Source organism: Trichomonas vaginalis, chromosome V (assembly GCF_026262505.1).
Source record: "Trichomonas vaginalis G3 chromosome V, whole genome shotgun sequence".
NCBI classification, from domain to species: domain Eukaryota; phylum Parabasalia; order Trichomonadida; family Trichomonadidae; genus Trichomonas; species Trichomonas vaginalis.
The window spans coordinates 15,569,735-15,585,155 of NC_067207.1; the positions used below are offsets into that span (position 1 = coordinate 15,569,735).

At 34.2% G+C, this 15,421-nt stretch overlaps 6 protein-coding genes across 6 annotated transcripts, besides 1 other annotated feature; 3 read left to right on the forward strand and 3 right to left on the reverse strand.

Moving 5' to 3' along the window:
- Positions 1-47: 47 nt before the first annotated feature.
- Positions 48-6,704, reverse strand: TVAGG3_0342250 (uncharacterized protein; the record flags this gene model as incomplete). The annotated part of the gene is made up of 1 exon (XM_001313696.1): positions 211-6,669. The coding sequence occupies one exon, from the start codon at positions 6,667-6,669 to the stop codon at positions 211-213; it is 6,459 nt and encodes a 2,152-aa protein (XP_001313697.1).
- Positions 6,705-6,854: 150 nt separating this feature from the next.
- TVAGG3_0342260 (C2H2 zinc finger protein, CGI-62-related family) lies at positions 6,855-7,629 on the reverse strand (the record flags this gene model as incomplete). Its single annotated transcript, XM_001313695.1, has 1 exon — positions 6,941-7,618. The coding sequence occupies one exon, from the start codon at positions 7,616-7,618 to the stop codon at positions 6,941-6,943; it is 678 nt and encodes a 225-aa protein (XP_001313696.1).
- A 521-nt stretch (positions 7,630-8,150) lies between these two features.
- On the forward strand, positions 8,151-10,481 carry TVAGG3_0342270 (Ankyrin repeat family; the record flags this gene model as incomplete). Its single annotated transcript, XM_001313694.1, has 1 exon — positions 8,151-10,481. The coding sequence occupies one exon, from the start codon at positions 8,151-8,153 to the stop codon at positions 10,479-10,481; it is 2,331 nt and encodes a 776-aa protein (XP_001313695.1).
- A 209-nt stretch (positions 10,482-10,690) lies between these two features.
- Positions 10,691-10,882, forward strand: TVAGG3_0342280 (ankyrin repeat protein family; the record flags this gene model as incomplete). Its single annotated transcript, XM_001313693.1, has 1 exon — positions 10,691-10,882. One exon carries the CDS (start codon positions 10,691-10,693, stop codon positions 10,880-10,882), a length of 192 nt encoding a protein of 63 aa, XP_001313694.1.
- Positions 10,883-11,181: 299 nt separating this feature from the next.
- Positions 11,182-11,281: a mobile genetic element.
- Positions 11,282-12,875: 1,594 nt separating this feature from the next.
- On the forward strand, positions 12,876-13,652 carry TVAGG3_0342300 (uncharacterized protein; the record flags this gene model as incomplete). The annotated part of the gene is made up of 1 exon (XM_001313692.1): positions 12,876-13,583. The coding sequence occupies one exon, from the start codon at positions 12,876-12,878 to the stop codon at positions 13,581-13,583; it is 708 nt and encodes a 235-aa protein (XP_001313693.1).
- A 398-nt stretch (positions 13,653-14,050) lies between these two features.
- On the reverse strand, positions 14,051-15,022 carry TVAGG3_0342310 (cysteine-type peptidase protein; the record flags this gene model as incomplete). Its single annotated transcript, XM_001313691.1, has 1 exon — positions 14,097-15,014. One exon carries the CDS (start codon positions 15,012-15,014, stop codon positions 14,097-14,099), a length of 918 nt encoding a protein of 305 aa, XP_001313692.1.
- Between the last annotated feature and the right edge of the window lie 399 nt (positions 15,023-15,421).

The following is a 15,421-nucleotide window of genomic DNA, read 5'->3' on the forward strand; positions in this document are numbered from 1 at the left end:
ATTTTACGCCATCTCGGAAGAAAGGTGTTTTGCTTGACAAGATATTTAAATTGTATTAGTTACAAAAACAAAAATTTTGTATATTTCATGATCTGAAACGTAAAATTGATCGAAAACTCGAAAAAATACAGTTGTCAGGATGCCAAAAAAAGAAAATTAAAGTGACTTCTATTAAAAACATTTTACAAACAAATAAAATAAAGCAAAAAATTAATATAAATCAAAAGTAATTTCATCGGCAACTCCCTTTTGAAGCAAAAACTCACTTACAATGTTATTTATCGATTCCATTGTAGGTAAGAAGTCGATTTTGTCGTAATTTTGGTATATTTCTTCATTTTCTTTTTCAGATTCTTCTTCTTCGTGGATTTCTACTTCTTCCTGTTCCGGAACCAGCTTAGAAGCGGTAGAAGACTGATTATTATCCTGAAGAACCTCTTCTAGCGTTGAAGAAACCTTCGAAATGAACTCTGCGTTGAGATCCAGATGAATTTTCTCTGAATCAGGAGATTTTTCATCGGAAATGTCGAACGCGTTGTAAATAGCTTCGGACCATTTGGTGTAAGGATCAACTTCTATGCGTCTACAGAAGTTTGCGACCTCTTCTGTCGCATTTGTCTGTAATAAGCTCTGAACGAACGGGAATATCGGTGGGAAAGAGTCAATTGTATCGAATTTGACCCTGAATATCTCACTGCCTGTCCCGTAATTCGTATGCAAACGAAGATTCACGTGTTGTTGGATTAATACGAAACTTGTGTCCTTACTGTTCATTGTAATGAGCTCTGATGATGGGGTTCCTCGTAATAGGAAGTCGAGTTGTTCGGCGTTACCTGAGGAAAGAGCACTTTTCAGATATGGCATCTGATACGTGTTATTTCCGCATGATTGGTTGAGAGTCGCCTGTCTGGTAAGTGGCAGTAACGCTCTGAAGACGTCTTTTGTGGGACAATAAGCTAATATCGCGGTTGCTAAGTCAAATATCGAATTCATCGAAATTGCATCGGCCAAAGGTATGAAGAATGTCAATACCTCAGCGCAGAGCTTGAAGAAACTGTCGCCAAACGATTGCGAAAGTACTTGCATGAGCTCATTTGAAAAAACATGTGGCGTGTCACTTTTTCCAGATAAAGCCGAATTAATCATTTTTGTAATGTGCTGATTAGCAATTAAGCCCATCAAAATTTGAGTGCACTCATAGAATTCTGATATCGGACAAAGATGAGTAATCATATCTGGGGAAGCGACAGAGAGCCAGAACAGAGGTAAGAGGGGTATCAAGTAGACACTGAAATCTTGGTTTTTGCTCAATATGTCGCATGGCAACTTCAAAACTTTCACTGCAAATTTGAAAATAATCGAAGAATCCTTGCACGTCTTAATTACGTCGATGAAAATGTCCTTGGTGTCCTTCAGATCTTGTCTGATGTCTTTGTCAAGGGCAAACAAAGAGATATCCCCTGAATCAATCAAAGTCATCAACAGTTTCAAATTGTCAACGACAATGTTCTGTAGGATTATGCCAGATACGTTCAAAAGTGAGATCGCCGTCTGGAAAATCTCTGAAAGTCCAGTGATTTTCTTAGATGCGATCAAACTTCGCGAAATCGAGTTCAAAGCCTTCAAAGCAGACGAAATATACATGCAGCATGACGCTGTGCCATTGTCTGAATGAGTTGCAGACAGACAACACCTAGTAACTATACAAATTGACTCAATAATTAGAGATAAAGCTCTAAAGTCAACGGATTCGAACAAAATAGAGAATATGTTGAGAGCCGTTGACGCAGTGATCAAGTTTCCGCATGAAACTCCCCATAAAAGGAATAAATCTTGTATAGAATTTTCTTGATCGGCTGGCATATACGTAAACACGTTATTAAACATATCGAGTATATCCGTAAGTGATACGTAATGTTCCTGTAGAGCTCTGAGAGGGCTGGAGGTCCTTTCGCAGATAAAATGAAGAGTATTTAAATCACTCGACATAATATGAGAGAAAAGCTCGTTGAGGTTGAGTAGACATTCTGGGATACCGTTGTTGAATGAGTTTCTGAGCGTATCTACGATGGTAAACATCAAATTAAAGGTAGATGTCTGTTCTATGTGGGTTAAACAGAAAGAAAGGATCGTATTGAAGTGGAATGTCAATGGTATGATGTCTTCTTTCGCGAGATTGCAGATTAAAGTGATAGCGAACTCTGTAGAGTCAATATAATTTTCAATAGCCCTTGTTGTATCGATATTCTGGCGTTTCTTGGGATCTTTGTCGATATCTTTAAGGAATACAGTCATATCGTGGATCTCTTCGAATCTTCCGAGCTGTAAATGCTGGAAATACCAATTTCCAAACGCCAAAAGCGGAACAACGCAGTTACTGGTCGTCTCAGGGTCAATACGATACAAATACGTAATGACACTCTCTAGGAATGACCTGCTGTCCGGATTAAATGTTCCATAATCAACAAGTGAAGTGACCAAAAAATTAAAATTTCTTGGTTGAGCGAGGTTTCTCCATAGAATCAAGTCGCAGGACATGAGAGGAACATTGGGATCGCTTATAGGGCACAAGCACTCTATCAAATCAGTGATAAATGTTGAAGGACTGTAGATAATGAAATGAGATATCGGATTTTTAATGACAATCCTCTTCCTGTAGTCGAAATCGATGTTTAATATCCATGGGCATATCAAAGTAATCAATTGCGACCTTGTACATTCCTTCCTGTTCACTGATATTTTCGGTAAAACAGAAAAAGCCAATTTCAACAATTGTTCCGTGCAATAACAAAACAGTTTCGAACATACTGTTGATAACTCAACACAATTGTCCATTCTCGTTGAGTTAATATTAGTTGGCAAATTTTCTATTTGTTTTGATATGTTATTCATCAGATTCTTGGCAACCGTGAAGTCGCAGTTGTAGTGTATCATGCAGAGAACACTTGAAACTTGTCCAATCATGCGAATTGCCTGTTGTCTGATTTTTATATCAGAATGTAACAAAAAGAAGAGGCCAACTAACAGGATTTTACCTGTCTTAGAGTAAATGAGCTCAATGAAACCTTTCTCGTTGTCATCTAAGTCAGTTTTGACTGCAGTTGACATATTTTTAATAAAAGTGTCATGTGTATAAATCATTGAGTCTTTCATGCTTGGAGCAACGAACTGGTTCGATATCGCGCCCATAAATCGCGATGCCGAGTCGAGAGTTGAAGACATCGCGATTTCGCAGTAATTATCAATGAAAATGTCGTAATGGTGCGTAAGCAAATGTTTTATGAATGATGGACGTTCATTCGCTATCATCGTACATTTGTTTATGAAACTCAAATTCATTGTAGAAGAATCTTTGAATAAAGGAGTCAAAGAAACTAAATAACTGAGCGCTATACGTGTAATATGTCCGAAAACCTTCAGAGTGTTTGCATCTAATTTGGTTGTTTTGAGAGCTTCGTTGACATCTGGAGAAATATCACAGTTTAAGCCAAGCAAGCTCCATTTAAAGAGTAAGTCGAACATCTTACTCTTGTCCATGATGGGACTAATGAGCTTGGAATTAGTGATTGTGCTAATCGCGCATCTTGGAATTGGACCATGAGGAGCTAGAAGCGTTGTCTGGTGTAGGTACTTGAAGTACTGGCCTCTGAATACTAAAAAGTTAGTCAGATGCTCAATGCATTGGAATAATTGGACATAATGACTTGTTCCATCAGAATTCCAAAGAATTTCTAATTGCTGATCAAATAATTTGAATATATTTGATACAGTACCTGTATTCATCAACTTTCCAATGTACTCAGAAAAGTGACATGACACTGCAAAATTTCTGAGAACTATTGAAAATAAAATCAAAACAAAATCTTTCCTTGAATTTTTCAAATCATCATTTCTGAGTGCTTTGAAGAGCAAATCGAAGATGTTTGGCAGCATCACGATATGCGCTGTGATACAAAGAAAGAATATTGCCGGTAAAGCTTTGGCTTTCATCGTCATTGCGCAAGACATCAACGTATTAAAGTAGTTTTCTATGAGAGATATCTGCTCTGACCACTTCTTACGCTGGAACATGTCCGAAATGGATGGCATCGTGTCGGCTGTTGACAAAAGGAAGCCAAAAAGATTCGAAAAATGGTGTAATTCAGCAGCATTCTCGTTATTCAAGTAATCTAAAGCGCCATTTGTCGTATTAATGAATTCAAATGACGATAACAGTGCTCTTCTGATGAATAAAATGTTTGGAGTCATATTATGGTAAATCATTTGAGTTTCTATCTCTTTTAGAGAGAATTTCCATAATATTAAGTACGGACTGAGTGCTGCTGAACGCAAAGGAATCGACGGAATCCTATGAATTGGACAATTTTCCGCATTAATCGAAGAAAAACTCGAAATTACAGTAATCATGATCTGTTGCTCTATCTGAGCATAGTTGTCTTGCAGAAATGCGAACAAACAACTCTCTCCTTTACCTCCAGTTTCGATAATAAAATTCAATAACATTTCCGACGAATCTACGATCTCCAGACCTATCTGTCTTGTCTCAGGGAATGGAGAACATAGTGCGATAAGCGATACAAGGTCGCACATGTAAAGAATTGTCGAAGCATTTGACTTAAATATGTTTCCTGATGATTGTATGCAATGGAGGAAGGTCAGAATGAGTTGGTGTATGCCTACACATGATTTGTCACTGATCAAAGTGATCGCCTGAGACAGAGCAGTGATAAATAATTCTGCAGAAGACGGAAGAGCGAAAAAGAGCATCTCAAATGTAATTGACGCGCATGATGAGATCTCTGGTATATCAGAAAGTATCAAATCAATGATGTAATTCACATATTCATCGATTGAATTTGAATAATAAATAACTATCGGCATAAACTTCAAATAGAGTACTTCTGATCGCGTATACGATGATACTGGTAACGTTTCTATCATCGGTAAGTGAAAAACCGAATAAAAACTTCCAAAATATTCAATTGGAGTTTCAAAGACGTTCGACCACTGTGTTAATGCATCCTTTGTTGATGCCTCGGCCGATGCTCTGTCTTCTATGCGTCCGCGTGGTGATCTGCGAACTGATGTGAAATTTTTCGGATTTAATAAGAACATCAGGACATTTGAAGGTATTGTGAGGTAATTTAGGTCACCATAAGAAGGTTTTACGTCAATAGAAGACAAAATTTCATCAGCGGATACGAAATCAAACGCATTTGACGCAAATGTCCTTGGTCTATCGGAAAACCACTGAACAGAGAGTGATTTAATGCGTTCTATCAATACATTAATGTATACTTTCGACGATTTGTTGGTAGATCGTGGAGAAGTTCCAGATAAATTGAAAAATCCGCTCAAAGGGTTCAAAATCCTTCCAATTGTTCTCAAAGCGACGTTTATATTCGGAGATGTCGGGTTCAAGAGCGTTGGAATCCATTCATTGGTAAATTTGTGTATATCCAATGCGGCCAAAATTTCCAACAGTATTGAAGCATTTTCTTCGTGATGGCTGAGGTTTACTGTGAATACTGTTTGGAATATTGACCCGATTATGTCAAAAACCCTGTTGTCAAGGTTTAATTTGACAAATTCTGACGGACGAAGGAAAGCAATGATATATTGAAGGGCTGTGTCCGCTTTATGTATTTTTACGAGTCGTTTTACGACCTTCTGCTGGTAAAATTCTTGGTACTGCTTGTTTTGGAGGTCAGGAAAGCGTAAATAGTGGCAAACTCCGTATAGACGCTCTGCATTGGCCCAGGAAACTGGGGATAGTATATGTTTCTCTGCAAATTTTGTAAAATATGATAAATCTTTTTCTTTTATGTTGGTATTTTGGGAAAGAATGTCGTAAAGGAACACGCAAGCAGCATTTATGAAATCATCACTACTTTTGAATGTTTTGATGAGATTCTGGAGCTGTACGATGGAAGGTTCGATCAAATTGTAATTTTCTGCATCGAAATTGATTCCGATAGCAGAATGTAGGAAGTTAATGACTACATTCTGTCCTGTAGTTGTTTTCGGGAAGATGGAATTGAACCTTGTTGAGAAAAGAAGAAAATTTGTTTTTGAAATCGCCGTAATTATTGGTTTGTTGAGGTTATTGATGAGGCGAATCACTTTAAAAGAAAATGTCCCGGGGGCTGGAGCGGATTGCCGCACAAGTAATCGATTGATTATGCTTTCTAAGATCGAATCTTGGATTTTCGTTGGGTCTTCGAGAATAGCAAGTAGCAAAGTGGCATATGTAGCCTCTGAAATAAAGTTTACCGTTATCGCAAGTTCGGAATTCTCAGAGTCTGCGTCAGGAAAAAAAGAAAGAACATTTTCTGAGGACATTTCTGTAGATTTAGGCACTCCTATAATTGAAGGAAAGAATTCATTGAGCTTTGTGATAGCTTTGTTGATATTTGGTCTTGATATTGAAGCAAATGTCGTAATTCCTGCGTTTATTATTGTATTTATTGCGGGAAAAGTTGATAATTCAGATAATATAAGCGCTTGTAATGCTGTGGTATCTTTCTTATTATGTACTTGGTCTGTTTGAGTGATAGTTTTGATAAGATTTGAAAAATATTTAGAAATCTCAAGCGTGAAATGTGAAAGAAAAGAATCCATGACATCCCCATTGTTTGAGTCTTTGAAAAATAACTGGGGGATTTTCATAGTTGATGAAAATTTGTTCATGAAATTCTTCTGACAAAAAATATCAATGAAACTCAATAACATTTGATTTTTAATTATATCATTAGATATGTCACATTGAAAAATTAAAATTCTGAAAAAATTAAGTCGATTTAAAAATTAATTTCTCAATCTATTCAAAACACAGTGATTTATTAATAACTATTATATCTATGTGAAGGTATATATGATTTGGATGGAAAGACAAGAAAATTTAAATTTTACTAGTAAATCTAATTTTTAACATGAAAATTTAGCGCCTCTTTGGAGCAGAGTATGTCTTATTCATGGCCATTCTTTCGCAAACAGGGAAGTGATGTCTAGCAGCTTCCTCGCTCATCTTTCTGCCGCAAGTTGGGCACTGAACGAGATCCGGAGGCTCTTCAATCGGTGGAAGCTCTGGTGGTGGACCAACAGCCTTTCCGGCCTCAAGATCAGCTTGGTATTTTGCGTATCTTCTAGCAGCGCGAATTGACTCAACCATTTTATCGTGGTCTCTTTGCCACTTAGGTACTTCTTTTGGTGCATCTTGTTGTTGTGGAGGAGGTCCTCGAGATCCACTTGCTGTTTTAGGTTTAACAGAACTTGGTCTTGGCTGGCCACCACCCATTTTTGGAGCTGCAGTTGGTGGTGCTGCAAATTCTAAATCTTGATCGCCATCATCCATATCTGCTGGTGGCAATGAACGTTGTGATACAGTAACCGAAGGTGGAGAATTTCTGTATACGCCAAATGTCTTACGAATCCATCTTAATATTAAGAGTCTTGTTCCAACAGGACCAACTCCCATTTCTTTAAGATGCTCATCCGTTATTAAAGGAAGAACGACTCCTTTTATTTCTGCATCACGGAAATACTGGACAGCATTGGAAAAGCCTGCTTTTTCGAGGGCCTCGGCAACGCCATCAACGTCCAGGTCCTCACCACTCATTTTTTTTTTTTTTTGTTTTTATAAAATCGATAAAATAAAACTTTACAAAAGCTTATCTTAATCATTCATAGCCTGAGAAAAGGCTTCATATTTAGAACATAGATAGAAACGATCATAAGAAGCTTAACTTGAGATCTAGGAGTAAAATTGTACAAATTTCAAAGATGAAATAACATGTTACTGGTGTTGGATTAGAAGTGAGTGTCTGAAAGTTATGATGAAAAAAATCTCATGGAATCTTCTGAGTTGAGTGACTTCTATGAAATCCTGAAGGTATATTCACCCCATGGCGTCAAGAGGTGTTATGACGTAAACTTTTTTAATAGAATTTTTTAATGAAAGTATCACAGATGTTGCGAATGGTGGATTTCTGTGTAAAAATTCTTTGTTTTATTTAGAAATAATCAAAATGAAAATTAATTTCGATATTTATAATATTTGATAATATTTATGTAATGTATTCGTTGATTATGATAGAAATTTCGATTTTTGATATTTTTCAGATATTTTGTAAAGTTACGACATTTCAAAAATGAGCAAAGATATTACTCTGAATTTCAAATACATTGGTTCTCACATCAGTGATTATATTCAAAATGGTGATTTCTTTGATATATTCGATCTCGAAGACATCAAAACAATCATGAAAAATTCAAAATTAACAACAACACAGTTCGTCTCTCTTCTCAAACAATCTCCATCAACTCTTAATTCCAGTAAATTATACAGATATACACGAGATGCGAATGTTACTATCCAAAACATCGACGACGTCATTTCAGTTCTTAAAACAGTCAAAAAATACATGAAAATGAATATATTTGATGGCATCATTGATTTTTTGAAGTTAACAGATAACGAACTGCGTAATTCTCCCAAAGAAATCAAAAAGCTTCAAGAACAAATTCAAAGTTTTCAAAATGAAAATAAACGAACACAAGAAAACAACAAACATCGTCAAGATCTTTTAACTAAAATATCATCACTCAAGAAATCTGATGATTTTGATAGTATTTACAAATTCTTTGAAGAACTTTGTTCAGAAGGCAATAGAGAAATGATATCAAAATCATGTGAAGAAGGACTTTGTGAAAAGACTACAAAGAATGGAAGGAATGTTCTTCATTTTGGATGTGAAAAAGGAAATCTTCAACTTGTCAAATCACTTGTCGAATGTGGTTGCAATAAAGAAGCAAAAAATGGTAATGAATTAACTCCACTCATTTGGGCATCAAAAGAAGGTCATCTTTCAATTGTTCAATATCTTATCTCAGTTGGAGCTAATAAAGAAGCAAAGAATAAATATGGATGGACTCCACTCATTAAAGCATCATTTAAAGGTCATCTTGAAGTTGTTCAATATCTTATCTCAGTTGGAGCTAATAAAGAAGCAAAGAATAATTTTGGATCTACTCCGCTCATTATTGCATCATTAAATGGTCATCTTTCAGTTGTTCAATATCTTATCTCAGTTGGAGCTAATAAAGAAGCAAAAGATAAAGATGAATATACTCCGCTCATTTTTGCATCATCTCATGGTCATCTTGAAGTTGTTAAATATCTTATCTCAGTTGGAGCTGATAAAGAAGCAAAGAATAATTTTGGATCTACTCCGCTCATTATTGCATCAACTTATGGCCATCTTTCAGTTGTTCAATATCTTATCTCAGTTGGAGCTAATAAAGAAGCATATGATAATGATGGAGATACTCCACTCATTTGGGCATCATCTAATGGTCATCTTGAAGTTGTTAAATATCTTATCTCAGTTGGAGCTGATAAAGAAGCAAAGAATAATTTTGGATCTACTCCGCTCATTATTGCATCAACTTATGGCCATCTTTCAGTTGTTCAATATCTTATCTCAGTTGGAGCTAATAAAGAAGCAAAGGATTATGATGGGTGGACTTCACTTATTTATGCATCACATCATTCTCATCTTTCAATTGTTCAATATCTTATCTCAGTTGGAGCTAATAAAGAAGCAAAGAATAATTTTGGATCTACTCCGCTCATTATTGCATCAATGGGAGGTCATCTTTCAATTGTTCAATATCTTATCTCAGTTGGAGCTAATAAAGAAGCAAAGAATAATTTTGGATCTACTCCGCTCATTATTGCATCATTAAATGGTCATCTTTCAGTTGTTCAATATCTTATCTCAGTTGGAGCTAATAAAGAAGCAAAGGATTATGATGGGTGGACTTCACTTATTTATGCATCACATCATTCTCATCTTTCAATTGTTCAATATCTTATCTCAGTTGGAGCTAATAAAGAAGCAAAGAATAAATATGGATGGACTCCACTCATTAAAGCATCAATGGGAGGTCATCTTTCAATTGTTCAATATCTTATCTCAGTTGGAGCTAATAAAGAAGCAAAGAATAATTATGAATATACTCCACTCATTCAAGCATCATTAAATGGTCATCTTGAAGTTGTTAAATATCTTATCTCAGTTGGAGCTGATAAAGAAGCAAAGAATAATTTTGGATCTACTCCGCTCATTATTGCATCATTAAATGGTCATCTTTCAATTGTTCAATATCTTATCTCAGTTGGAGCTAATAAAGAAGCATATGATAATGATGGAGATACTCCACTCATTTGGGCATCATCTAATGGTTATCTTGAAGTTGTTCAATATCTTATCTCAGTTGGAGCTAATAAAGAATCAAAGGATAATTTTGGATCTACTTCACTCATTTATGCATCAGAAAATGGTCATCTTTCAGTTGTTCAATATCTTATCTCAGTTGGAGCTAATAAAGAAGCAAAGAATAATGATGGACAAACTGCTCGCTCAGTTGCAGGTAACAAAGAATTAAGAGATTATTTAATTTCTATTGAAGCAAAGTAATCTAATCAGATCATTAAAATAAATATTACAGTACTACTCGTATCACAGAATATTTTTATAGGATTGTCAGAGAATTGAAGTAAAAACTTTAATAAAAACATCAAATTTTAAACTGAGATTGTAATTTAAACACAGTTTCGGGAAAAGCCGTCGAAGTTTTAATAAAAGTCTTGTAAAAAAAATAAATATTACAGTACTACTATTGTAAAATGTGCATCGAAGTCAATAAAGACGCAAAGGATGAAGATGGATGGACTCCACTCATTTATGCATCATCTAAAGGTTATCTTTCAGTTGTTCAATATCTTATCTCAGTTGGAGCTAATAAAGAAGCAAAAACTAATGATGGAAAAACAGCTCTTTCAATTGCAAAAAAACAAAAAAAATATGAGATTATTTGATTTCTATTGGAGCCAAGTATGACAGTACTGCTCATATCACAGAATATTTTTATTAGATTGTCAATAAAAACATCAAATTTTATTAAAAAATAGAGAATGGAATGTATTTAGAATGTTGGAGATACGGAATCAAAAGAATTTTTTTGTCAATCAAATATGAGAAATTTTGTCGAAACATGAATCCATCGAAGATGTGAATCTAAAATAATGTAAGCGCAATGGCAAATGAATGAACGCTATTGGTTGTGATCTGAAATGATGTTAAAAATTATTATATTGTTAAAATATATATGAAATAAACATGGCCTTCAATTCAGATCTTTAATGTTAATTTTCAATGACGCTTCACGCCAGTTGTCAAAAAAATTTAATTAACGTCAAATGGTCGTAAGTACAGCCTTAAATAAAAATATAAAAATAAAAAAAGTTAAATACTGTTCAAAAATAATCAGAGTTTTAAGTCAGTATGTGAATATTTGGATGTTGTAACATCTTTAAGATATTGGATGTGATGAGAGATTCTGTGGATAGATGAGGATCAATTTAGACAGATGAAACTAAGTTGAATTAGAAAGAAGAAATGATTGAAATTCGTGAATATCATAACATAAGTAATAAGAAAAAAAGTTAAATGTAATGAAAATTGGTTCGAAATAAAAAATCATTTAGAGTTGTAGGAGTGACTGTTTTCTTTAAATAACAATAAAATAAAATTGACTAATATTAACATTACTCACAGAAAAAAAATATAAGTCTAATAGAGTTGAATCCTTGGATTGGATTGGATTAAATTGGATATTGATCGAAAATATTGAATCAGAAAAAAAAACTTGGAGTAGATAGAACTGCAATGAATAAAAGAGTTGTTCATAGTCCATCGCAGATTTAAAATAGACAAAATGGTTGAGTTTCATTAGTGATTAGTTAGTAGAGAGTGGTAACTTGTGATGCGGAATAAAGAATTGTGAATGTGTTTGCAAAGAATTGTAAATAAATAGAATTTCAATAAATGTTGTTTAAAAAAAGTCAAAAAGACTGTTCAAAGTAAAGAGTGGATCTGTTAGTATGAAATGAGTAGTGATTTGACGATGATGGATTAGTAAAGAAAAATATGTAGTTACATGTAGCGAAATCTAGTTTTTTTTAAAAAAAAAGTTTGATTTGAACTGTATTGTAGACAAGTTGCGTGTCAATTGTGGATGTTGTTGTTGTTGTAGCAGTAGAAGTGTTTGTTTTAAATAAAGTTAGAGAAATCTAAGTGTATATGTTGGAAAAAACAAAAAATAAAAGTTTGGTGTTTCTTATGTAGTAATATATGAAAGTTTGATGTTGATATTGATTGTAGTTGTCAAGTTTGTAAGGGAGATATTCCATCTTCATGAGTTTGAGAAGAAAAGAAGTGAGATTTCTATTATGTTGTCGTTTGTTTGGTAAACAGTGAATTATATTTGGTTGTGTCGAGTGATTAAAATCAGTTTCTGTGTTAGTTAAAGAATACAAAGAATTTTTGTTGAAAATTATGAATTAATCAGCGAATACTTGGAATTAATATGATTGTAGATTCGGATTTGTCATATTAAGGAATGATGAATAGGAAAAATTGTTGTTTGGTTGTTTGTTTTCAGTTTCAGTTTCTTATTCGCTAATACTTTTAATTGAGCACTGACTGGTGTTGGTTTAGAGGTGAGTGTCTGAAAGTTATGATGAAAAAAAAAAACTAATGGAATCTTCTGAGTTGAGTGACTTCTATGAAATACTGAAAATTTTGAACTTTTGAATCGAATTTTTTAATGAAAGTATCACAGATGTTGCGAATGGTGGATTTCTGTGTAAAAATTCTGAGATACAGACATTTGAAGGAGGAGGAGATTAATGATAATTTGTTCAGTCAACGTCATTGAAATGAAGATGATCTTGAAGAGATAGCTGGATTTGGTTTTTCTTATTCAATTTGATATTTTTACCAACAAAAAATTTGAAAAGTGACAAAATAATGACAAGAGTGAATGAAATGAAAGAACTAGTTGAAAAGCAAAAACAAATTGCTCTTCACACTCCAGTCTATATAATTGGCAATGATGGAGCTATTGCCAGTCTTGAGCCAATCACACAAAAATTTTCTGACATTTTCGAAAATCCAAATGCTTTTAAGACTGTTCATAATAACGAACAAGAGATTGATGTTGCACTTGCCAAGGCAGTTAACAGGACATTAGTTTTTTATCTTTTTAAATCAGATAGAATTTATCAAGAAGCTTGGTTTGAAGAAGGATTAAAGCAGAAGTTCGAAGAAGATGGTGGTGTTGATGTGCATGCCATTGATGTTTGCAAATCCTTCTTTGAAGAGTTGAATTATCTAAAAGAGCTCAAAATTACAAAATATCCATGTGTATTAACATACAGAGCCGGGCATTTAATTGATATTTTCTATCCAGAACTACAAAAAGGCAATAGCGTTGCCGAAAAACTTGTCGAACTCAAATACGTTCAGCAGAAGAAATTCCAAGAAAATTATGTTAAATTCGATGATAGCGGCAATGTTTACGATGCAGATAAACTCGCTTTCGAAGAAAGAATGCGCAAGAAACAGGCAGAACAGATACAAAGGGAAGAAGAAGAGAAGAAACGATACTTGCTTGAAGTTAAAAGGAAAATTGAGCAGGATAAGAAGGATAGAAGACAAAAGTACGGAAAGATATAATTTTTTTCTAAATAAATGTTTTATTTCACATTCATTCATACATTTAAAGATGCTTTATCATAAGCCTAATAATATTTGTATTGGAATTTAATTTTTTCTGATAAATTTTTTGAAATTCTTTTTTTTTCCTACCAAATCATCAGTTTTTAGATTATTATATGATTTTGGAGGTTATTTTAATTGGATCTCCTTTTGCATGTAAATTTAATAATTGATATCATCAAATTGCTTAATTTAGTCCACATTTAGATACAAAATACTTTTTTTCACATGCACATTTGTTTTTTATCAAAATGATTTGTATTTTATGAGGGTACAAATATGAAATTCTAATTTATTGAATCAAATTTGTAAGTTCGAGGAGTTGTGAATAGAGAAATGGAAAGAAAAAGACAAGACATGATGAAATTTGAATGACTCATAATACCAAATTTCTTATACTACATTTTCTATATTAATGTTTGTTTGTTTAATCCAAAATAAAAATATCATATGACATAACTAAAAAAATGTTTATTTATCAACTGGTATGCAAGCCATTGAAGCAATGCCACACTGGTTGCCTTTGTCCTTAATCATCCGGATGTACCCTTCTTCACCCCAACCAAGACCCCATGAGTTACGAACAATCCAGTACTTCGTTGATCCTTCTGCGCCGTATCCAACGCATCCAACGCCGTGATCGAGGCCATAAGAGGAGCATGATGGCTCATTGTAGATACCTTGTGAGTAGAGTTGGAATGAGTAATGTGAAGCATCGATTGCTACAGCAGCTGGGCCATTTGTGGATATTTTTGTTGCAAGATCATTTTCATCGCCTTCAACAACATTTATGTATGAAACAATATTAGAAACAGCTTTATCTGTGTCGAATAGACAGTCATAGTAATAGGCTGTATATGGGTAATCATTTTCAAGCATGAACTTGCCGTCTTGATATTTAATAACGTAATCATAGGCGTTTGTCATAAGACCTCCTTCGCAGCCATCACATGTAGTAACGCAATCAACAAGGTTCTGCTCTGAAAGCTTTTGGAGTTCTCCAGATGTAATCGCGTATTGAGATTCTTGAGCTTGGATTGCAGAGAAGGCCCAGCAAGATCCGCACTGACCTTGATCTTGAATTGGATTTACGACACCTTTTGAACGCCAATCAATACAATCGTTCGCTTTTGAGTGAGATTTTACAGCTTTATTGTTGGCGCCGTTATTACGGAATCCAAGAAGTGAATGGTATTCTGCTGGTGTGAGATGTGCTAGTCTATTGAGTGCAACGGTGAATCCAAGGTTGGCACGATTGTGTTCTTCAACGAATCGCTTGTTTGAGAGCCAAATTCCAAAACGTGACTGATATTCATCGCCTGTGAAGATGTTTCCTGTCTCTCGCATCCATCCAAGAAATGCTTTCCGTTCATTCTGTTGTGTAAGCATAAACTTAAAAATCTGTCAATTTTTTGAATGGGAAATAATTTTGAACCGAAAGATATGTTGTTTATCTAATTGAATATCATTTGCAAATTATAAATTAGCAAATTGAGAATTTTAGAAAAATTGAGAAGAAATTTTGATTTATTGTTTTGATTATAAATCTTTTGATTTTGCTTATCAATTATAAAACAAAAACTATACATTCAGATGAATAATATGGTTTTTGGAGCCATTGCTATTTAAAAATAGCAGGAATCATATTGATTGAGTTGAAATTAATCTTCATTGAACAATCAAAAGTAGTAAAGCTTGTATACAATATCCCTTTTGTCTGATGACCCTAATATCAAAAAGAAAACTGCGGTTTGAATACTTTCTGAGATACTTATTGACATAATATTGCTAATAAA